General features: G+C 50.8%; 1 protein-coding gene across 5 annotated transcripts in view; it reads right to left on the bottom strand.

Moving 5' to 3' along the window:
- Positions 1-24,283, bottom strand: part of Dll (homeotic protein distal-less) — a 79,893-nt gene extending 55,610 nt beyond the window's left edge. Inside the window, exons 1-2 of one of the 5 annotated variants that reach the window (XM_076823102.1) lie at positions 22,432-24,283; positions 14,654-14,895 (exon numbers count right to left, since the gene is read on the bottom strand). In XM_076823102.1, coding sequence (XP_076679217.1) covers positions 14,654-14,895; positions 22,432-22,930 — 741 coding nt within the window. In that variant the 5' untranslated portion in view covers positions 22,931-24,283. The remainder of the gene's footprint in view (positions 1-14,653; positions 14,896-22,431) is intronic. The other 4 variants (XM_076823100.1, XM_076823101.1, XM_076823105.1 and 1 more) reach the window with 4 other exon arrangements.
- Between the last annotated feature and the right edge of the window lie 407 nt (positions 24,284-24,690).

Genomic DNA, 24,690 nt, shown 5'->3' with positions numbered 1-24,690 from the left:
CCGCCATGAAACAAACGAATACCGAAAGGGCTGGAGCGAGAGCTGTGCGCGCGGCTGTCGCGGAGGGAAGGGAAGAGGAAGAAGAAGAAGACGAAGGCGACTCGGTAAGAAACCGAGAAAGCAAAAGCGCGGGGACGGTGCCACTTCAAACGACCCGCGCATACGTCCTCCCTCCACCGATCGCGCTGCTCGCCGCGGGAGTAGAGCAGCCTCGTGGGAGAAAGAAGAAGACGGAACAGAGACGGAAAAGGATAGCCGAGGACGGGAAGGGGCACCCAGGACGACTACTCTGGATTCCTATAATTGTTCATTTTTGCAAATACCTGGGTTTTTGCCCCCGGGGCCCGCGGGAGTTCGGTAACCCCTCGCGGCTCCAACCTTTCCGTGGCTCAGTCTGCGTTGTCACTTTGGACCATTCGGGAGACTTCTGCTCCTGCACTGGATTCTATGGAGCATTCGCAATGAGATGTAGGGAGGACCTTGCAAGTGGTGCGTATGATAAAGTTGATTCGAAAGGCTTCTACATGTGGAGAAGGGCAGGGAGTAGCAGGTAGATGGGGTGGATGCTCAGATTGGTGTTCTAGGGACTCCATAGCTTCAATGAGTAGTTGGAAGTCGATTTGAGAAAAGTGAATGAAGAACTTAGCTGCGCAATGTTCGCAAAAGCAAATGTCTGTCGGGGCTCACGATGATTATACTCTAGCTACTAATTCAATCGAACGGGACGTACCAATTTGCATTATGCACCCTACGTATGATCTAAACAACGGTCAAAGCGCTACATGGTTAGTACTCTGGAGTACTTAGCAAGTGCAATCGTGGCGCTTAACGCAGGGAGTGGATCGTAGCTTTATTTTCGACGATTCATGACCCAGAAGACAGAGCCCAGTCCCTCATGGTTGATGAGGAATCGCGAGGGACAAGCGTTTCTCCATAATTCGATCGTTACAGTCTCCCCACGATGTTCCCACCAGGCTCAACACGAAGCTCTCCTCCCCTTCTTCTCCCTCGAAGATGTTCCTTTCTTCTTCACCTTATACCCTTCCCAGAAGTCGTAGAACGGACGTGATACAGGCAACTGGCCCGATACTCGCACGCTCGCGTGCGAATCGCGAGAGTTTTCGAACTGGGACGCCTCGTTACCTGATCGCGAAACGCGCCAGTGTTCTTCCTCTTTCTCTCTCTCTCCCCCTGTGCGCAGCCGTCCGGTTTCGCGGAATCCGTTTGGCGGGAGAGCACAAGGTGGCTCGACTGAGACGTGGCCGAGGTTCGGGCAACGTAGGTCGCGGAGCGTCGGGGGAGAAAGAAGCCTTGGTAAATTATAGTTTTAGCGTCACGAGATCTGGCCTCTCTCGCGCTCCCTTCCGTCGATGTCTCTTCATCCACGCGCATGGACTCTATGGGGGCGCGAGAAGTTAACTGTACTCGTATAAGTGCGAGCTGTTAACGAAATCGTCGACCGATTCAATGTAACACTCGAAGTTTGGCCTGAAGGTGCGAGATGATTCTTAGAAAGTGGCTGAATACCGCTCAGAGCTTCAATTTGCATACAAGATTCACAAGGAAACGTTATACACCTAGAGTTGGAACAGGATTATCCACGGCGGAGATCAATTTCATTTCTTCAAGTGGAATGATATCATCCTTACCTCGTGCATAGGTGGATCCGATACTACGTTTAAAGGAAAGAAGGTAAACCAAGTGGACCACGAATCCTCTTTAACACCTTCACCTGCAAACTACCAATTTCCATTAGCTTCACACTGTGAAGGATCACACGGAATGCACGAGAAGAATCCGCCTGCGTTTCCAGTACAAATTGGAGGTCCTTTTCGCGGGAACGCAGTAACCTGTGGATCCTGGGTGTTCCTTGTTCCTCGAATCCCTGGATCCTCTCCCTTTCATCTCGATCGTGCGCGACTGGCACGAGAGAGGGCTCGGATTTACCGGCGAAATGTTGGATTTATTAGATCGAGATACGCGTGGGCGTGCCTGGACGTGGCCCCCTGCACTCCTCCGACCTTACCGTTAGCTACGTGCACGGGACTCTCTTCCAAGGCTCTCGCGATGCAAGCTGAAGGGGCCTAGACGAGAGGAGCCGTGGATCCACGCACACGCGTAGGTCGGGCCGGCGGAGCCGGCAGCGAAGGAGGACCATCGCAGACGTGGCTTGATGAGACTTGAGGAACACGCCGCGCTCTGGGACGTGGTTGCGCGTCGTTCTAGGAATCGAGGGACGTGGGTATCGTGAATTCGATCGTCGGCGCCGAACGATGATTTATGGGCCGGAGAAGCGAGGAGGACGAGGAAGGAAGTGAACGTGGGGGTAGGAGAGGAAGATCGAAGGCGAAGGGAAAGCGAGATGGAACCGTGGTGGAGCGCGTTGCTACGTAGCGGTAGGTGGATCCGTGCCCGTGGGAATCGTGATTCAACCCCCTCGAACGATCAAGCACCACGGAGCTGTTGCAACTGGACAACCGGCCAGGAGATCCAACGATGGCCGGGGCGTCGGTGGATTGCGTGTCGTTAACGGTGCGCCGTGAGCGCTAACGAGATGCGTAATACGTTGAAGAAGGCGGGCGGAAGTCTCTGCCCTGGCGAGGGAAAGCCCGATGCAGGGTAGCACGGTAGGAAGAGAACGTCGGGACCTAACTGCGACCTATCTAAGAGCCGATTCACCGGGCACGTAGCGCTCGTAGAGGAAGCCTTTCGTTTACCTCCTGGCGGCAAGCAACGCCGCTGCAACTCGCCGGGTTATTTACAGCTTCTTGGCATGGAGGTGAGCTCTCGCGGAGCCCGGCCACTGCCAGCAAGAAGGAAGTAAGGATGATTTATATCCGCTGCTACCAGTCCTGCTCCCAACCCGCGATAATACCAATCATTATCATCGCTTAATAACAGGCATTACTGCCAACATTGAAATAATGTGTGTGTACCCCAACCATGGCTCAGCTATGTCTGACCCATTCTTACCATCGCGGAGGATACTCTCTCTCCCTCTTTCTCTCTCCCTTTCTCCCTTTGTCTTTCCCTCCTTTTTCTCCTACATTCACCACCGCCAGAGTCACTAGCATCGCCACCTACACCATTCCCCTCTTTCCCTACGCCTGTCAGAACTATACCATGCCCCAGACGATAGCCAGGATCATCCTCGATACCGTGGCCCGGCCTCTTACCATAAAGTTGGTCAGGTGCAAGCGCGCGCCGCAAACGAAACGCATTGCGCCGCCGGTGATCTTCGTGAAAGATCTTCGAAGAAGGCGGGGAACGGGAGGAGGCTTTCGTTCCCTTCACGGCCTAGGGATTCCTCGCGCGAGAGGGAGGAAGGAAGAGGGCGCGCTTCTGCCGGTCGAAACCCCTCGAGCCTGTTTTGCGCGAATTCTTCTCGACTCTGCCGTGGTTCTCCACCCGAGGGACCGCGTTTGCTCGCTCTTCTGTAAGGTGTTTCTACCTTTCGAACCGTAATTATTTATTCCAAGTAATAATTCCTGTATTCACCCAATCGAAATTTGCAAATCAACACGACCGTTGGTCAACAGCCATAGCGCCCTATTAGATAAGAAAGCCAAGGATCACCGTGTGTAACAAGATTCCCCCGTGAAACCCCGATAAGTGTCCTCATCGAGCGCCCCTCTCTCGTCAGTTTTACAAAAGCGCCTCGAACAATGGCATCGCGCTGCTGACTCCCAAATCGTATCCTTCATCGAAAATAGGCAGCCCGGAGGGTCGATTTCACCTGATTCCGCTCTGGCTGCACAAAGCACAATCGTGACGAGACAATTACTCCAATTTCAATGAGGCGCCCCGGCGTGTCTCGCGTCTCGTTATACCCAGCTTCCGAGAACGGATCCCTCAGGGTTGTTCGACGGCCTCGTGAATATCGTGCGACCGCAGAAAAAGGATCCCCTCCGAGGGACGCGCATCGACTTCGGAGAGATCGCGGCGTGCACGCCACGCGAGGCCCGATAAAAGGAAAAACGAGCGAGTGCATGGAAAGCCTCTCTTTCTTCGTGGCGCCCTTCTTCCCCGCCTCTGCCCCGACGCACGCGGTGGCGGTGTTTTCGCGTCGTGTACGCGAGGAATCGCGGCGGGCCCGGCGTTTCTGCAAACATCGAACTCTCGTCTACCTGTAATTATTGGTATTTGAGGCACTGTGGGAGGTCCCGCGTGGCACGCCAGGCTCTCTCGATGCACGTACATGCAGCGCACGCGGCTGCGTGAAAATAATTATCGGCCTCCTCTGCTTCTTCAAGAGCCAGCCGGCGCGGAAACCGAGAGAAAGAGAGCCTCAAAGGGGACACCCAGCCTTCGATCAAGGAAAGACGAGCCGCCTAACCACTCTTTTTCCTCCCTTTTCCTTTCTCCTGCACGGAAAAGCTCGCGCGCCGCTGCTCGTTTCGATATCTCGCTGGACATTTCTCGCGACGTGTAGGACACTGATAAAAACCATCGCGGTATGGCCTGGTGGAATGATTTTATCGCTTGGAATGATCTTCGCGTACATTCACTTAATATGAAACACAGAGTGGTACTGTTCTTTCCAGGGCCCGATTTAGCTCTTTCACCACTCTGGGCAAAAGTGACTTCTGCCGCCCGAATAATTATTTTAAAATATATTTCGCGACAGTGAGTGAAATATTTTGTTATTTGTTGGATAACAAAGCCTTTTCTAAAGATCTTTAATATAGAAACGCAGCTTTCCCTAGTATAATAGTAATTATATTTGTAATTTAAAAACTATTTATAAGTTTGATTATAAATTCAAACATGTATCACCTACTTTTTATCGCTTTATCAAAAACTTTTAATTTTCTCTTTCTACCGATTTTCCCGCTCTGGACAATTGCCCTGCTTGCGCCCTCCTAGATCGGGCTCTGGTTCTTTCTGATATTGCAAATCCCTAACTAGAATCTACCAAATTCTCCTTCCAAATGCAATCCACAGTAGTTCTACTGAAAGTTCTTGTATCGACAGAGGTAGCTTGTCAGATCGGACGCTGTTTACCGAGTCGTTGCAAAAACTCGTGGTCAAGAGTTTTGATAGAACCATACGAGTCGAAAGGAAAAGCCCAATAATGGTCAGTGGCTGGAAGAGGGAAAAAGGGGAAAAGGAACCAATTATCTCAAGGATACACGGGTTCTTTGTCGCGTTTACGGAATCGACGCTGTTTCCTGCAACTCTGTTCTTCGCCCCATTGAACACTATTAATTGCCCGAGTATTTTCCAACGCCCAGGAACCTAGCGCGGGTACGCGGCCCGATTACGCCGAGCGCGTATGACACGCGCGAAACGGCAAGCCAAACAGTGTTACAGATGCAAGTTTCGTAGCCTGCGGAAAAACTAGTATTACTGGATTCGCTTTCTTTTTTATCAGGGACCGGCTAAATGCTTTTCCATGACGCTTGGCGAGCAAAAAATTGCTTAGCGAGCGGTCAAATATTAACGAGAACGTCCAACGAAACGAATCGATAACTCGCGTGAAATCCGTGTTTCAGAACAAGGGGATACTACTTATTCCCATTCCGCGACACTAATTCACGATTACTTCGACACTGAATAACGAAGATCGAAGTGTCATTCTATCCTATCGGTTTAATTTTCCCAAAGATCCAGAGCTGCGCACATTACAGTATCAAGATGATGGTACCTCAGGGGTGTAGTACCTGACTGTGACCAACGCAAACGACATTGTTTTTGCGTGAGGTGCTACTGTGTCAAGGCTGACCAAACAAAAATAGTATTGAATGGGAAAAAGCTGGCGAGCTCGAACAATATTCGTGTCGAACGTTGATGGAGCAAGAACGTGGTATCTGGGTGAATGAAAGTACACAGCGAACCAAGGAACGTATGATTACGGCGACAACGCGGGCCATTAGACAACGGAAACATCAATCCTCCGGCGCGTTGCATCGTGCACGACTTTCGTCGAATCCTGTGGAAAGTTCTGCCATGAACGAATCTGTCGTCGGACGTGACACAATAAAACAGCGTAGACGAGGAGAAGGAAACACGTCATAGTTACACGGCGATTCAAGGGTGCCAACGCAGCAGTTTGAAGTACACCGCGGCTTCCACTGCTGTTCTTTAAAAAAAAAAGAAATCAAGTTAACCACCGCTTGGTGTACTTTGTTCGCCATAGATCCTATCAATACACGCCTGAAGGATCCACTCAGCCAGAAACGGGATTGGAAACGCCGTTTCCAGGACCATCTGCCGGCTTATGTGTGTCGAAAGGTTAACGAGCTCGAGGAGCCCGGCACGCCTCGGATAAAATTGAATTAAATAATAATATCGTGTACCGCTTACGTGGATCCACGCTGGACGCACGAAAATACACGGGGATAGCTGCGTGGGCGCGCTCGAGCGTCGTCCATGGAATAATAAGCCGTGGCATGCGGCGGATCGCGTGCCTCCGCCGCGGAACATTCCCATTTTTGTAGCCGATGGACGTAGACCGACAGATACCAGCCGATAGCGACATGGCGGTCGAACCTCTATTAGTTCTGTTGTACGCGTCGATATTATGTGGACGAGCCTGGTAACGAACGTGGTGTACTGCACGTGTGTTGGACGCGTAGAGACGGGACGCGAAGTTGGTCGCGCGCCCCGCTTGGACACACCCCTATCTTGACACGCACGAACCAGCTAAAGCGTCGATGAGATAATACCCCGATAAGCTGGTTTAATGCTGGTTAGTTGGCTAGAGAATAGGAAGGAGAGGAAGAATAGGCGGGAGTTGGAGGAAGAGAGAGGTGGACGGAGAAAGGAGGAGGGTTGCTTTTGTTGGAAGAGCGAAGAAGAACCGGCTAATCGCTCTACTTTGGCAGCCAATGGAAGGCAGCTTTGTATCGAGGACTCTTCGATGTGGCTTTCAAGCGATCGCTTCGAGTTGTGCACAGGCGATACAGTTTTTGGAGTTACTGAAGTTGGTGCCTCGAGCATCGCAGCTGAGGGTTTTGTGGATTTGCGGGTGATGGATATGTTTCAGATTTCCAATTGTCTTCCGCGCGTTATTCGAAGACTCAGGAAACTTGATATTTCGTTGCAAGTGGGTTTTTAGAGTCCTCAGCTAGCTGGAATGGTAGTCAGATGCAAGCAGATTTCTCTGAATGAATCACGCGTATGTACTCTGATCTGAGAGTGGTCCCAGCAAAGCTAGATTAAGGGGTTTCCCTAGTTTGACGGCCTGAGAAGGAGCGCGATATTTGGGATTCTTTTTAAGAGAATCCCTCAAATTATATTAATTGAAAACTTTATATTTTTACATATTTGGGCAACATTTTAAAATAATTTATTTTAAAAAAAAACTGTACCTAACACTTTAAACGCGGTTTTCTCAAAACGATGTTTCTCGAATTTGTTAGCATATCTCAAAAACCAATCACCCGATTTACTTCAAACTTGGTATATATCTTCAGTAGATGTCTCAGTTTCGTTGTTACTAAAACTAAGTCGGTTTTTGCAAAATTAGACTTTTGGGATTTAAAAAAACAGCAAATTTTTTGAAGAAATCGATGTCTGTTTTAGACGCTGCCATTTTTTTTTACTTTTCAGTATTTCTCATTTAATCTAATTCAGACGATAACTACACTCATACAGATTACACAAATTTTTAATTTTTCTATTTCAGACCACTACAACGGCTGAATTTTATGCTAACCATGCACATATGATTTTTGTAAGACGCTCTATTTGAAGCACTATAACTCCGGATATAACCACTATTTTTGGATACAATTTTTTTTTCATAGTCTCTAAAGATTGACAAACAAAGCCACACAGTTGGAAGTAAATATATTCAATGGTTTTGTTTTAAAAAATTCCCAAAGTTCGCATCATTTTTCGTCCCTCAAGGTAGGGAAACCCCATAATCAGTGAACTCAAAGTTACTGCTCAATCGTTCTACAAATCGTTCTCAATCATTTCAACCCTCTAGTATTCTCCTAGCAACCAGCAACCACTCTACTTCGCCAGGCGCGTAGTCTATGATTGCTAGAGTTCTTCTGCAGGGCCAGTGAATACTAATTACTGCCATCGCGCGGAAGAAATCGAGCACGGTATTAACGCGACATTAGTACCTGGAACAATGCGACTGACATTCGCGTCGAACTTGGCGCACCGCTTTCACGCGGCCGTCGCCTAACCCAGCCACGAACGAATGGCGTTCGCCTAATGATTCATACAGCAACTCCGTCCACCAGAATCATCAATTATATTCGAGCCATTGTTCCGCGACTGGAGACCAGGCCCATTATCTAATACATCTAACCTACAAAACCAGCACCGACGGCGAAGTGCCTCGACCACGGAACGCCACGTCGAATCCACGTAGAATCTGATAACGGTGGAGGGAGGAAACGCTGGGATACTATCTCCGGATCGAATGAAAAATTCACACCCTCGCGAAGTTCGTACTCTCGAGCGAATCTGCGCGCTGTACTTCGTTCCCTCGTTACCTGTGCACCACCCTATTTACTGCCTGGAAGACCTCGTTGCTCATGGAAGGGTGAGTTCCAAGCTCAAGCGAGTTAATAACACAGGCAGTTTTGAGCCTTGCAAGTTGCAGCGCGTGTACTCGATAAACGTCACTTAGCTCGGCTTGTAAATTGGCTGTGACATGAGTGTAGAACTCACTGTTCCACGAGCAACAATAACTGAGGGTGATTCCTGAAGACTCCGACACCGAGCGGAGCAGGCTTCAACGAAGTGATACCAGAAGCTGCAGAATTTTCGAGAAGCCTGTCAACGTTTCAGACCAAGCTACTCGTATATTCCGACCATTCTTCATCCCCCTGTGGCCCATTTCTAAACTGACGCAATCTAAACATCGCAACAGGAAGACCCTCTATCCTCAGCATCTACTATCCCAGCGCTGGCATCTTTTTTTTTCTACGCAATACTCTAAGTGATCACGATACATGGGGCCATTAATTAGCCGATTCATTGTTGCCGCGGCGAGAAACTGCGCCCGTTATCTAGCCAGTATCTGGTCCGATAGTGGGACGAAAGGCACGGTGAAGTAGCACTGGCGGCCTGTGCACTGCGCACGGCGACGCCAGTGATAGGCAGATAAATGGACACAGATAAATGAGCGGAAAGCGAGGGAAAGGTGGAGACACGGGGTGGAGGGACGCAGCGCCCGTGGTTCTATAGTATAACCGCGGATCGACGTCTGCCGCGACACACCGTTTCGCAAGTGATCCGGTGTTACGTAGCTGACGGCCGGGGAAAAGGGAAAAAGAGCGTGCAGTCGATGTAATTTTTTTTCTTGCCCCGTTTTTGCATCGGTCCACGACGCAAACAGCGAGATCTAGCCGAGATAGAGCAGTCTCGGGAGGAGCTGGGTGATCTAGGCTAATTCATTTCTTTCTCTGCCGTTGGATCGCTCCATGGATCGCGGGGTTCCCAACTGTGACTTTGCTCCTTATCGTTAATTCCTTCCCCGCCAGCCTCCTCTGCGCCGTTCACGCGTGGATATTTAGTTAGAAACGCGCGCGCGGCTGCATTCAGGTTCATTCATGGTTGCATTAGGCATCTACGCGTTAATCCTACGGTATTTTCGACGAGGTCGGTCGATTTTTCCGCGGATCGAGCGCGGCGCATCGCGTGCCTCGTCAACGGGACCTTGATCGCGATTCCTGCTTGATAGGAGCCGCTTATTAGCTGCGTTCGAGAGACGAGGAAGATGTCTGGGTAAAGGAGACAATGTTCCGCTCCGGTTTGCTCGTGTCACTTGGTGCAGAGTTCCGAGACTTGACGTCAGTGCATTGATCGTCAATAGGGAAAACGTGGAAGAAATGTTTAATGCCAACGGGGCATGAACTACTGTTCTGTTTGACTTTATGTCACTAGCAATCTCGATCAATTACCGCTCATCTGAATTCACGAATCAATGCGGAAAACAACAAGGATCTTAGAGAAATATGAAAATCTCCGGAGGATCCTAGGGGCCCGTAGGTATCAACACGCGAAGTGCAACGAAAGGCGTCACGCGGTGATCGATCGACTTTATATGTCGCCCGCTTGAGTGACAGCATTATCTTATTCCCGTCGCGTAGGAGTTAACTGATCGATGCGGCAGGGGGTAGTGGTTTCGATCGTTTCCCAGTGACGGATACGGGATAGAAAGACCGAGTGCAGGCCTTTCTTTCTCTTCAATAATAAATACCGTGTCGCGCTGGATCCCGGCGGGTTTTTCGTTGGGTTCCCAGCCGCGGACGCCACTAAAGAGTGCTCACCCTGGCCGGGAGGGGCGACGCTTTCGGCCCCCGTCGTTCACCGAACATTCGGGATTTCGAATTCACTCGGCGTGCCTCTTCCCTCCTGCGCGACTTTCGAATCTCGTTTCGACGCGTTGGCATTCCCGGGGCCAATGAGGAGAGATCGGCCACGTTGGTCGGCGAAGAAGACGAAGAAAAAGGAACCACCACGCCCAAGGTACGTGGCAGGAACGCAGACGTCCGTGTTGGTACCTATGTAGCCGGTTGTCTACGTGTGTCTCTATCCACCGTTTGCACGTGCACACTGAAAACGGTGTCGTGACGGTGTGCAGAAGTTCGCGTGTACAAGTACGCCCCGTCGTCTTTCTTGCCTGCTGCCATCTCCTTCCATCTTCGCGCTCACCGGTCGCGGCGGCGGCACGAACGCGCGCTACCACGTCCTCAAATTGAAGCCCCCGAAGAAAAAGAGATGCGCACGGCCTCACTTCTCGGCCCTCTCCCGCCCCGGCCGCCGCCCGTTCCCTCTACCCTCGTCGTCGTCGTTTTCCCTGGCCAAGTGCAAGTCCGCAAACGGGGGTGAGGCGGGCAGGGGAGGCTGAGGCCGCCGGTAAAGAAGACGAGCGCCGCGAGGGACGACGGGAGAGGAGCTGACGAGGCGGGAGGGAGGAGACCAGAGGGAAGATGGAAGAGTCAAGAAGGCTGTAGGCGCCATGTTGCTGGCGATGACAAGAAACCCGATGCGACGGTAGCTGGGCCAACAGTGCAGGCAGAGGCGCTTGCTCGAACGCCTTGATTGGCCGATTACGGATTATGCACGGTGCACCCTGAAGAGATGCACCGGCCGCTGGCCGCTCGCCGCGGCGCAACGATGCCTGCGAGCTTTCCTGCACGCCGAGAATCGCGTTGGACCCGACGCAGCGAGAGGCAGAAGCTAGGGAGACGCGCGTGGAAACTACACCCCCGTGGTGGCAACGTAGCGATGGAATATAAACGTAGCTGAACCCCCAGGTGGATTTATGCTGGGTTCGACTACTGAGAATGGAGAAGCTAGGGTTTTGCTTGCATCGGGATGAAATTAGTAGTAGTATTCCTCAGTTTAATAGGGAGTAATGGTTACAGTAAAGCCTCCATTTGCTTCGTTTAATTAACGAGGATCTGCAGGTATTCATATCAGGGGACACACTTCACTGAACCGTAATACAGTGATTCATTTCATAATTGATTTCATCGAAGCTAAGTACATACGTTGTAAACAAGCTAGAAATTTCATATTATCTGGAATTGCTGAGTCTCCGGTTATCCCACTAGGGGTAATGAGAGTTGCAGACTGTGTCTGACAGCAGAGGATATATATCACGGTTGTCCAATGCGGTCCATTGAAAATTAACGATAAAACGCTTTATTAGAAGGTATTTTGCAAACAACCTGACGCGGTGCGCCGCGATTGCTCATCAGCTTGCGTCGCTCGCTCGGTTCCCTCAATGGGGAAGAGAGGGGGCCAGCTCCCGCGGTGCTCGGACTAATGAAATTATCCGGTCCGGGACCCCCTGCGACGACATCAACAAGCCACGACAGCCAGTTATCCCGTGATTACGCGATACGCAGTTACGTATCACGGCGTGCGTACCTGTGAGAAAACCTTTAGCCTTTTCACGTGTTTGGGGTTCAGGGGTCCTGAGCGGGTAAATCAATCGTCCTAATTTTATCACCGCTAATAAAACCGCTATCCACGGTGGATTCTGTTTGATTATACTAATAAATCTTGCCAACTTTAAGTGCAGTTCAAGTGCAGCACTCTTAGGTCAGTATTATTGGGCCGTATGCATAAAATAAGAAAATGCTTGAAAGTAATAAGTATAAGTAACAGCAAATACTAGATTTCGTATGCATAATCTTCTACTGGTACTAGATAGTAAATGCTGGAAAATTTTAAGTAAATACTACTAGTATTTACTTACAAGGGAACAACGCGAACTCGCACTCACCGATTGGAACGCAACTTTGTGGGTTAATAGAGTGACTCAAGACAAGAACAAGGGTGTGTTTCGTTCGGGCCCTTCCGCCCTGTAAGGGGGTGAAAACTAACCTCAAAGTCAAATAGACACTTTCACTTTTTCCCGTATAACTCCCAAAGTACAACAGAAAGAAAAAAATGTTTCAAACAAAAGTTTAATGGTGCAATAAGCGCTACAAACTTCCGTTAACAAAATTTTTGAAAAAGCTGTTTTTCTTAAAACAAAACTTTTACCTCGCGTTATTTACAATTCCACGAGTAAACGGCTCTAAATACTTGTGGATTTTCCTATAACACGCGGCAACGTCTCGCACAGGAACGTTACACGTGTGTACAGTCTAAAGCTATAACTATACAGCACGGAAAATTGAATTTTGTCTGCCAATCTCTTTTGACTTTTTCTACTTCGTTTGTATTTTTTGGATATTTAATCCAGCTTTGGCGTTTGGTACAGATTTTGCGGGCAACTTCAGTTACTGTTCAACTAAGTGTACCTACTCTGATGAACACCAGTATCCTCGCCAATGGCTACTTGCAAACCGGGATCACCTATGTATCTAAAAACTACCTCCATTTTCTCTTTCCGTGAAAGACCGCCACCTCTGGTTTCGTCCACGATATCTAAAATTGTATCCGCCAGGTAGTTCACATGGTGTTTTTCGAATATAAACATGGCACGGTACTCTGGGATATGGTTTCTTCGACTTTTGTACAACAACGTCATGATTGCGATTGAGCAGACAATTTAAGACAGACGACTGGCAGACTTAAGATAACGCTAGCATTTACTTGCAGTTTTCAGTAAGTACTATGCGTTATGCATACGTATTTCACGTACTTACTGAAAAATTAATAAAAACTATTTCTAATAAATACTTCATCCTTTATTGCATACGGAACTGAGCATTTGCTTGAAAAATCACTAGCAAAAGCTTATACTTGCTTTTATGCATACGGCCCATTCTGTTCACCATACTTGTATTGATCTATGAAGGAGCAAACTATGTTGGACAGAAATATGTTGAACAAGATTGCACAGTGATTAGCGTATCTACTATAAATCAGCTTGATTCAATGATATCGCAGATTAATATTAAGCGATATGAGTAGCTTTATCCATGTTTCATGTGATATCGCAGATAAGAAGCTTTCCAGTATCTTGTACCCCTGTCAATGGATTCAGTTCGAGTAGTATATCTCTCGCAGCTGGGAAAGATCGTAGCTGGTAAGAGATTTCGCGAGGCATCAGGATGGAATAATTGAATAAGACGCGTGAATGCGTAATTGGACCCTCCGATCGCGATCCCGAGCCCCTTCGATAAATCGTCAACGCGCGAGCTTTCGCGGCAACGGAGAGGTTCGCCCCAATTAGCCCGGAGGCACGATTACCGTCTAATAAATCGTTAATTGGAAACCGTGGGACTATCCGCGAGAAATTCATGGGCCCCGAGAAGACCAGCTCCAATTAGCTTTTGACCACGGCTCCATCCCCCGCGCGACCGTCCTAATAAATCGTTAATTGGAAACCACGGCCGTGGATAATTAGCGGAAAGTCTTCCGACGCGCCGATGAAAAGCTGAAAAAGTCCGCGCCGACCGTACGTCCGCGGGAATATTTATGACCGTCTCGTTAGCCTTTTCCATAGTACCCGTCCCTCTCTTTGCAGCACTGGACACCGCGGCAACCCTATCCCCGATGTCCAGGGCGTGGCGGATCGGTGATTTAGTAAAGTCATTTGTGCCGATAATGCTGACAGATGCGGTCCATCGGGGATCCTGTTACCCTGGACTGTCCTGTGCAACAGGATACCCCGTGGACCCGAAGGGTGAACGCGAGACACGTGGATGCTCCGCGGAGCGCCTCGCAAATATCGCGTAACCATCCCTTGCAGGCGCCGTCGACGTAAGTCAACTTGAAGTCGAGGGACTTTCATGGTACAGAAAGGTGCGAAACTGCGAGACACTGCCCTCCGACAAATTGCTCAGCAAAATTCACGACCTCGTATCTGAGCTCTCCCTTCGCAGGATGATAGTATTATACATACCACTATCTACGCGTTAGCATCCAGCAAAAGCAGATCGGTATCGAAGGGGAAACACATGGGATTCTTCCTCGGCCGGTGGAATTTTTCTGCAATACGATCGCTAACGCCGACCGCATAAAATTTTCATCCAAACAACGCTTAATTACCCAGATAACGTTGGAAGTGGAATAAACACCAGAAGAAGTCACGGAACGACAGTGCCCGCGGTGATTCGCGTGACGACTACTCAGAGTCCATCGTTCGAGCAACGATCGCGCACATAAATTTCGCCGCGCGTGAGAACACCATCCGGGGCGTGCGGCGGGGCGGGAGGAGCCCGTTTCCGCGGGAGAATCGATCACGGAATACGGGGGAAAGAAATAAATGAAGACTGACCTGCGTTTGCGTCAGGCCGAGGCTCGCCGCGAGCTCCGCTCTCTCAGGTAGCGCGAGGTACTGCGTCCTTTGGAACCGCCTGTTGAGCTGCTGCAACTGCAGACTGCTGTAGATCGTCCGCGGTTTCCTCATCTTCTTGCCCTTGCCGTTCCTCAGGGAGCCGCCGCCTCCGCCGCCGAGCTCGTCCACGAGGCTGCCACCCTTGTCGCCCAATGGGGAGAGGTCTGCGAACATGCACCACCCTAACATCAACTTTCAGAGTCCTCGTCATCGGTGGCGTACGAACTAAAGAGAAATTCAACAGAAACCTGAACGCCACCGCGATCGAACCGGGGGAGGGGGGAGAGGGGAGGAGGGTGGACGTGACAGTAGAAGAAGAAAGGGGGTGGAGATACGTTGCTTCGAGTGCGCCGCGAGTCATGCAGGAGAATACTGTCAGCTTTCGCGCTGGAATACATAAGTGGAAGGGCTATTGCCGGTGTACGCAAAGGGAACGCGAGGGGGACTCTTTTCTTGCGACTTTGTTGGAAGCTAGTGGAATGAAAAGTACCTACTTTTTATTTCTATAAGCGCGCGAAGGGTTGGTATATCCTTGGATAGAATTGAAGAAGGGGGTGCGAAGTATACGTTGCAATGCGCGGCAGGAATAATTCTGAATTTGAAAGGGGGGCGATCGAGAATCTCATTATTGCGTAAGCTTGCTGTCACGTAGAAAGCGATCGGAATATTTTCATAAAAAATTAAGCTATCGATTCCGGCGACGGAGGGTCCGGCGAGCTGGAGCGGCCGCGATACATCACCATTAATCTCGATTAACTCTCCACGGATCGCTATCGCGGCGAACAATATCGAAGTGCTAACCGCGGTGTAATTAATTAGGGAAGAAATTGTTATAAATTAATCTTAAAATAATTACGCGCTGACTAAATAAACGCATCGCGCCGGCCACGGGTGAACGCTATCGCTCCGTACGATCGCTCCATTATGTTTATACCCTAATTACAATGTAGCGTAATGCGGCGCGGTGTGAATCCTTGAACGTAACACAGTCATTTAGGAATCCAAACAGTCTACTGCCTTGTCATTTCCACGGCAACTGGCCGGGCCGGCTGTTATTTTTTTTCAAGGAAAACGCCAGGGAAATCCGCCCGGTGGATCGCGGAGTGAGCTGTTGCCGGCGACGAAACTCGGGAATTATCCGCAGCGTAACGTAACGTAACACCGGGCTACCCGCCCGCGGAACCTTTCGCTGTGTGATAATAAGCGTGACTATTAATTAACGTAATTTATGGTGAGCGGGCCGGACATGCATACGCGTGTACACACGCGGTAGGTATGATTCTCTCATGATTTATTGCCGGCCGTGTCACCGGCACGGGGGCGTGTATGTCTGATCCGCGGATCAACGAGTTTCAAGATCGATCGCAAACCGACACCGAGATTTCGATTGTACGCAAAAACACGCGATAAAACGGACCCCCTGAACCGACACCTCGAACCTGCATCGCCCGCCTTTCGTCCGTCGTTCCTCTTCATCGAGGAGGATTTCACTCATTATTATTTTTTATGGAAAAATGTCATAATTTATTAAGTGGCTAATAGTATTTACAAAAGAGTCAATTTAAGATTGACAGAAAGCGTAGAAATGATTTCATCATGTTGTGTTTGTTGTGTTGGTATTAGAGGACTTGCTTTTATGAAATTATTACTGACTACTCGCTGTACTACTCGCCTTCGCCTGGAATTTAAATTCTGATTTTGTGAAAAAGTATTTCTTTTTAGTTTTCTGTCAAAATAGTCACATTCGTTTGAGTTAGCCAGGCATATTAAGCGGAGGCACATTTCGTGATCGAAGAGTTTACTGTAGGGATGTTTTTAGGCGACACAGAAGCACACAAACGTAAAAACTTACTCCTTTATATATTAAGATGCGGTTTTTGTTGTCTTAAAAGGTATTAAGATACTCAGTTTCTTAAGATAATTCTTGATAGAAGGATAGAGACTTTAGCATGTGAAGATACTTTACACAAATATGTCTTCTTATTCATCACTTTTAGCGAGTAATAGTTGCCATAAGAAGTCGAGGCGTATCTACAAGATCGTAAAACCACATTTCTAGTAGTTTTTCTGGTCAACTGTAATTTTCCGAGTAGTTTATCTTCGCTTCCTCGAAATGCGTGTGTCTCGCCATGGACTTAGTAGTTCTATCGATTAAAAGACTGCTAGTATTCAGCTGGAGTGAAGGCAGCGTGTCAAAGTCATCATGTATCGACAGTTCTAATCGTTTTTCTCATCCACAGTGATTTTCCTCAGTTATCACCTGCAGTTCCTGCATTAACTTTGCGCGTGGGCATAAGGAATATCTAAAGCTACGCGAAAAACATTTAGCTTCTTGCTATCAGTTCCGAGACACACTGTGCTACCTTCCGCGATTAGCCAGGCATTCGTTTCTGCATTTAGACAATATTCCCCGTCCGGTGGGTGCGATAAATGTTATTTGGTGCATCGTCGACGTTTCTTCGTGATGTCACCAGTCGTCGTAACTAGGATAGCAGGCGTTCCGCTATCTAAACGCATTCTAATGGCTGGCCGAGACCAAGAAGGGGAACGATTGATGTCCGTTCGTTGACTATTGATGAGAAACAGCGACTATATCGCTTGGAGATTAAAAGCAATACGCTGAAAGGACAAGTAATCCATTCCCAGGGGGTTCACTGGATGGCTTCGCAGTTTAGAGCAATGGAAAGCGCGTTGCGTTATCTGCGAGAGGTGTTTAATACTTGACCGATGGCGGATAACCCGTGTACCTGTTCGCTATCAACGGGGAACGGCAACTGTTCCGTTCGCAGATTAAAAGAAACATTCTGGAATTAAAAGTAATCTCCGCCGCGGATCAGGCAACTGCGAGGGGAGCTAATTGAAAAGCTGGGCGAGTTATTCCGTTATCGGAGCACATTTTAATATCTCGCCAAAGGCGAGCTGGGCATTTGTGATATGCCCACTGGAACGGCTACCAGCGAGGAGCACCGAATATCGCGCTCACGCATCAGGCATGCTCGAAAATTCACTTTACCATTTCCCGGGAACGTGACAGAGGAATATTCACTTATCTGCGCTCTGAATGGAGTTAATCAACGATGAATTTTTCCCGACGATTACTGGGGAAAAACAGCGCGCGTGCCGGCGTCGACGCGAAATGATTGCCGTGGCGTATAAATCGCGAAGAAAGGGACGGCGAAGAAACGCGGGGACGTTAGATTGACACGAATTGCCCTCTTATCACGAATCACGCTGGATACAATGAGTTTACCGCCACGCTGCCATTGATTACGAGCAGACTAAGCCCGTTAATCACGGCCTCTGATGCAACGTCCACCGTCAGAGGAGTCCATAAACCTTCTAAGCCTCTCCCGGCTAGGAAAAATAGCCGCGGAGAAGGCGCTACGTTTTTACGATACATTTTTCCTCGCCACCGTCCGCGCCGCGAAAGGTTATAGTCGTTAACGCGGCCACCGGTATGCAAAGCAGCCGCTGAAAACCGCCTGGAACTACTACTTTGGCGTAATTCACACGGGTCATTTGCGAGCCACGGTGCGTTCTCCGCTCCTCTTGCGCCCGAAGTCGCGCGATCCGCGCGTGTACGCGATCGGCACGGCACGCTGATTACTCGCGGGGATAATCGGTGCCCCCAGGGGTAGCAATTTATTGACCTACATCCGCGGCCATCGTGAAACTCCCCGGGTCCGGTAATTAATACGCGTTCGATCCAAGGGAAACCCTAATTTCAGACATGAACCCGGTTCAACGAAGGGAAAGGGCATTCCTGCGGCGAGCTCCGGTACCTCTTGCAAGTAGGAGGACAGGAATTCCGCGGCAGAAAGAGGAACGATTCTTCGAGGACGAGGGAAAAACGCGAGAGTCCGGCGAATAGTTTATGGTCGATCGTCGTAGCCGAACGACGACCGTTGCACGGTGCACTTTGCGTGACGACCGCTCGAACCCTAGTTCTCTCATTGTCAGCTGAGGGGACGGACGAATTCCCAGGCTCCGGTTGAGTGGCAGCCATCGCGATATCTGCGGATGTATCTATGCTAGAGAAAACACGACTTCCGCGCAAATCCTCGGGCCAGCAGCCCGTCATCGTCGCCACCATCGGCCCGGAGGTCCAGCCTCCCCTGTGGCGATCTGGGCGATCCTGGCGTGTTCCAGGTCGCCGCTCCTAATCCTTGTGAAAACAACCGTTTAATACCTAATCCATCACCCGGACCCGGGCCTCGGCGGAGCGCATTGTCTTTCAACCGTTCCGGATTAATTTCGCCCGTCGACCAAAGGGCAGGTCGGTGACTAATGTAGAACTCGGTGAAGGTACGAGGCACCCACGCTAATTGGATTCTGGTTCTGCAGGCTGGCTCCTCGAAATATCGGGGATGCTTCGCGTCGATCACGAGACAACGAGGAGGTTCATTTGTCGCGGCGATAAAGATTGGCCGATACGTGGCTGCCCACCTAAGGGAGCCGTTCTGTTTGCGCTTAGAGTCGAGTGTGAAGTAGTGAATTTGGGTCGGTGTCTATAGGGCTATGTAATGGGCGGGGAGGTCTCCAGGGACTTCATTAGCGAGGAGAAGTTTGATATTGGAGCATTGAATGCTGGATGAAGCGAGAACTGTGTTGGTGCTTCTGAGCAATGGTTGCATGGATTGGAAGACTGAAAGGGTGCTTTATTAGTGGTAGAATTTGCACGGTGGTGATTGTAAATTCTTGATGAAAGTAGCCGCGATGCTAGTGACACGTAGTAATTACAATTTAATCGTAACCACATTAATTTTCGCGTATCGAAGAATCTGTACACCGAGTTTCATAGGAATAATACACGGTGGCCGCCCATGGCCCGAGGAGGATGCACAAACAATAGCGTGCCCCTTGGTAATTAGCTTGATCGCGATTCTAAAACGATATTTATTATTTAATTAATTCAATCGTGTTCATCAGCGTGTTAATGTCACTCGGGAAGACCAGCGCCGAGCGTAGATGTGTCGAAACGATCTTTCCCATGCTAAAATTCTCTTAAACGAGCTGCCTGCGAGATTGAATTATCAGCGATACAGCGATTGCGCGTGGATAAATCCGTCTATTTCGAGTCGTAATGAACGAAATCGTCGATCAACGAGTCTACCAGGGAATACTTGCGTGACGCGGAAAAACATCTCTGTCATCGTCGGAGCGGCGAAAAAAAAACTGTGGCGAATAGAAAGCATAGCGACCTAACGATGGACGAGAATCCCGAGCAATAAATAACGATGTCGCAGCACGTGGCCGGCCGTCGATGAACGATCGTTCGGTATCGTAATCACGGCGATCGGAGCAATCGCATCGCGTTACGACACAATGACGCGCGTTGCGTTTCACCTGGACACGCGTAGGTACGAACAGCGCAGCACCCTCGAGCAAAATTTTCTACTAATCCGGTTAGTTCTTGCGCGGCGTTCTTACGCGAAAACAACTGGTCACGGCTCGTCTAATGATTTATGAAAACCGAAGAGCGCAGAAATTGTTATACTAATGACAGGGAATGACCTGTAATATCTCCCCGCGGACGTTCCCCCAGATGGAGGACGCGCTCGCGACGCATTCGTTACGACATCGCAACCCTTCCAGCCCGCAATAACCCGTATGATACTTTCGATGATCGTGGGCTCACAACCGTTATCGAATCCACCGTGCAATTGTACGCAAAGCTGGGAGGAGAAAAAAAAATTGCCGAGAGTGTAGGCCGACGGTTACGAGATTCCTTTCAGAAACGGAGGAGGAAACTCGGGTCGCGAACAACGAAGAGGGACGAACCCTTTTCAACTGAAATTCATCCTTCTTCCTAGCAATTTCGTCAAGTTCGCCGGTTCAAGATTGCCTATTACCGATGCTCCCGCGGCTCGGCGTGCGCGAGGGATGCTTCCAACCCTTTGAGCGAGTGTGTCCACGGCTTCCATAATGCAGAGACCTTCCCTGGACTCTAAGGGGGAGAGGAGAGACAGGTGGAACGGAAGAGGAACTCTGGCTATTATTAATTTACGACGTTAAGGGTTCTCGGGGGACTGGCAGGCTTCCGTCAGACAGCGCAGGATCTAATCCCGCGCTCCTCGATACCTACGTCCGTGTAAATTCTTCCCTCGATTAATTCGAGAATTCACTGGCTGCTTTTACGCGCCGCTATACTGCGCCTTCTGTAGACGCGTGTACTGTTGGCCGCAGCCGTCGATTCGAGGCTGACGGCTTGATCGAGGAAGCCGTGCACGGTGAGAGCACACGATGGAGACGAGGTGTCGGGAGGAAACGCTCGAATCACTGATTTTAATAAGACCCGTGTCTTCCTTTTTGTCTAACGCGGCACGGCTAAGGTCGGCGTGGACGAAACACGATCCGCTGAGGGAACGTTACTCGGGACGCGAGGCTGAGAAGTTCAACGAGTGGCAAAAGTGTCTAGTAACGAGACGCGTAATTAGCTGACTTCGCGATTTCACGCGTGGAAGAAGAGTCGCGATTGCGTCGCGCTGATGTGACTCCACGGGTGCCAGCGGAAGGTGGGCACGAGAGGAAAGGCGAACAGCCGTGTATCTGGCAGCCTGAACGTCTGCGAGCGCCTTTCGGGGGGCATAAGAGGCCCGCGACTATTCCCATTCAGCAGCCCGGGGCTTTTTGTTTCGTTCGTTAGCCGCTTTGCGGGACTTTTTCGGGTCCCAAGAGGATTCTCTTTCCTAGTCGTATATCTTATTCCGCTTCTCGGCGTTATTGTGCCCCGGCCAGAGGCAGGCCGTCGACCGACCGCTACCTGCTACTCCAGATTCTCTCTTCCGTTTTCTTTCCTTTTTTCCAGGGGGTGCCGCGGCCGTCTTGCTAGCAGCCGCGACGCAATCGACGAAGAGGATGGCTCGCGGTTTGGCGCCTCGCGACGACGCGCTCGCGCGCGAATAATGGGTGACTCCGCGAAAGGGAGACCACTCGAGAGTCCCTAGTCGATCGGGGTGATAGAGGACTGACGGTCTTAGAAAATACAGGGAGCTGCCTTTTTGCGCGGCCGCTGACGCGCTCGGATAGAATAGTGGTCGATTGTGTACCGCGAGGGTTGTAAATGTTCGACAATTCTTGGGGAAAATTTGAGTGGCGGTTGAGAATATTTGACACTCGATTTAGCTGCTTTCTTATTCAACGAATTGAAGGTGGGAATATGTTCCTGAAGATTCCTGCGTTTGATCTATATATTTCGGGGATAATCATGAGGCGACAGTTTCTGGTAAATTCTACTAATCACTGACGTCGACAGCGAGTGCCAGCATGATGGTTCCTCGGCTCTCCTTCGGCTCGTACGGTCGTTTTAAACATATACTTTGAAGAGTCTACGGTGAATGGATCGAGCTACATTCAGGAGAACACTGATAGACGAATTCGAGCGAGAAGGTCGAAAACGTGGTGAAGAATCCGACCGACTCATGGCGGGTCCAACAGAAAACGGTACACCGAGCTTCACCGTAGACCTTTCAACGGCTCCTTGTCCCGTGAAATCACTCAACACTGCCTCCACTCACGCGAAAACGATGTACACCGAACTTCTCGATGCCCTTCTCTCGGGCGTGCGGAGAACGCGAAAACGATCGACCGTTGGCGAGCGACGTGGAAGTTGGTCGAACGGAAACGGTGATCTAGCGATTTCCAGGAACAAGGACAACCGATCTAGGTTAACTATCTCTATTATAAAAGTAGGAATAAAAAAGGCTGCGAATACATACAGTTGGGGTACTCACCGTCCTTGGGCGGCGAGGGGCACTGGGGCGCGTACGATCCCAGGTGATATCCGTAGGCGTTGTGCTGGTGCATGGGCGCGAACGGATATCCGGCTAGAGCGGACCTAGGACTGGGGAATCCTGCATCCGCGTGCTGCTGGTTCCCGCTGCCTGGTCCGCTGGTCTGATGGCCCAGCGCGCTCACTTGGTGCGAGAACTGATGGGCACTGGGCACATTGTGTCCTCCGGGGTAACCGCCACGCAAGCTGGCGGGGTTGTAAAGGTTGTTGTGCTGCAGCTCTATGAACGCAGACTTGCCACTTTGCGAGACCGGGGTGCTGGATGTCGTACTGTCGCCCCCGTTGCCACCGGGCGGCCCAGGTGTCACCGACCCGAGACCAGGGTGGTGAAGGTGCTGCTCCATGTCAGAACCACCACCTCCAGCACCAGCACCACCACCGCCTCCACCACCACCTCCGCCAGACGGTCCACCGCCTCCCGACATGCTATTCGGGGTCGGGGTACTAGACGGACAGGGGTCGCCCGCCCCGAATGGGCTCCCCAGGTCCGTGAAGTTGAGCGTCGTCGTGCTGCCCGGACGCTCCACCTTAGTCGCGACGTCGATGCCGCCGCCACAGCCTACGGTTCTCGCGGACAAACTCGCCGACGACGTCGTCGCCGCCGCCGTCGCGCGAACACCGTACGGGGCCCGAATCTTGGGGCCTCTATTTCACGCCCGTCGACCGCTGATGGGGATTAGGAGGACGGTCTTATCTCGGCGGTGATAAGAGTCGACATTGGTTCCGTATGGATGGCTGGGGCTCCTCTCTGTCCACTGTCAAGACTGATCCTTGCTGTCTAGGTGGATGAGAGGGATCGGAGTGTCGGCTGTAGGTGGAGTAGCTTTGATTAAACCAAGCTTCACTGTCACGTTAACAAACAAGACGATGTTCAGATAGTCACTGGAGAACAGTTCAATCGCTCTTCTCACGGTCACGTAATCACTATTCCTGAATTCAATCCCATAGAGTTTGAGGTTGGATCAGCTATCATCGGACCACTAACCACTTCACCCACGTAACCCGTTGAGACGGAGCGCAATCCAGTGATCGTGTTTCTATCTCCAGGCGCGAGTAGTCACCCACAAGTAGTATCGTACGTCACTATACGGCCGTCGTACGCGCCAGCTCCGTTATCTGCTCGGAGCTTCGCGGTCCCCGTATCGACGCGAGCTGTCCATCCACATACTGGTTCGTTTCACTTCGCGACGGGCCGCGTTTCCGCTGCCTCCTCGGTCACCGATGATGCCTCGCGCGGTTACGTTCCAATGACGGATGCGCACTACTGGCTACGTCGCGGCACCGATCGAATACACGCGAGCGGGACCAACGTCGGCCGATGCGTCCCACAGGCGGGGAGGTCGGTTCCGTCCAGCTTCCCCGACGGGAACCGATAATCTGCACGATCCCCCAACTGGTCCGTGACAGCAACACTCACGCGAACTGCGTAGCCGTGATTTAATTGTAACGTCGCCGGGATGACAGACACGCGTACGCGCGCGCGCGCACGCTCGCTCAGCAGCCAGCAAGTGCTTTTTCCACGCGCGTCGCCGTGATTATTCGCCGTGCAGCATCTCCCGTGGCGGTGGACGTGGTGCCGACGTGAACGGTCACGACGATTCGCCGGTCAGCGTAGGGAGGAAGAAGAAGAAGAAGAAGAAGACGACGACGACGACGACGACGACGACGACGACGACGACGACGACGACCACGACCACGAAGAAGAGAGAAAAGCACACACGCGCGCCTGGCCCAGTAACTGCAGTGCACACCGCGCGGCGCGGACCGGTATAATGATACATAATGAAGCCCGAGCCTCTCCCCGGAGCCCGGTGCACAGTTTCAGAAACTCGCCGTTGCGGCGCCACTCAAGGACACGCCCTCAACAGCCGTTACTGCGCCCTCTGATTGGTGCTACGGGCTTCGCCCCACTCTGTGACAGTGACGTTGAGCCAGCTGATTGACTGCGCGGAGGCCATTATGGTGTCCGAGTGGGCGGGTATCGATTCTGGCCACGACCACATTCTCCTGACGCCCTCGGGGCACCTTCCTTCGCAGAGGTGTTCTCTCTACCTGTCCGGGGACCCTTTTCGTTCGTCGTGCGCGCACTACGCCGCCACTACTCCTGACAGACTCCGTCGGGGGTATGGCTCGCGAAGAAACACAGAGATCACGCTCGCCGAGGGTTGCTGGTATGCACGGAGCG

The sequence above is a fragment of the Andrena cerasifolii genome, chromosome 11 (assembly GCF_050908995.1).
Source record: "Andrena cerasifolii isolate SP2316 chromosome 11, iyAndCera1_principal, whole genome shotgun sequence".
In the NCBI taxonomy this organism is placed as follows: domain Eukaryota; kingdom Metazoa; phylum Arthropoda; class Insecta; order Hymenoptera; family Andrenidae; genus Andrena; species Andrena cerasifolii.
The sequence above is the reverse complement of the archived record's forward strand: the minus strand, read 5'-3'. Positions and strand labels throughout refer to the sequence as shown.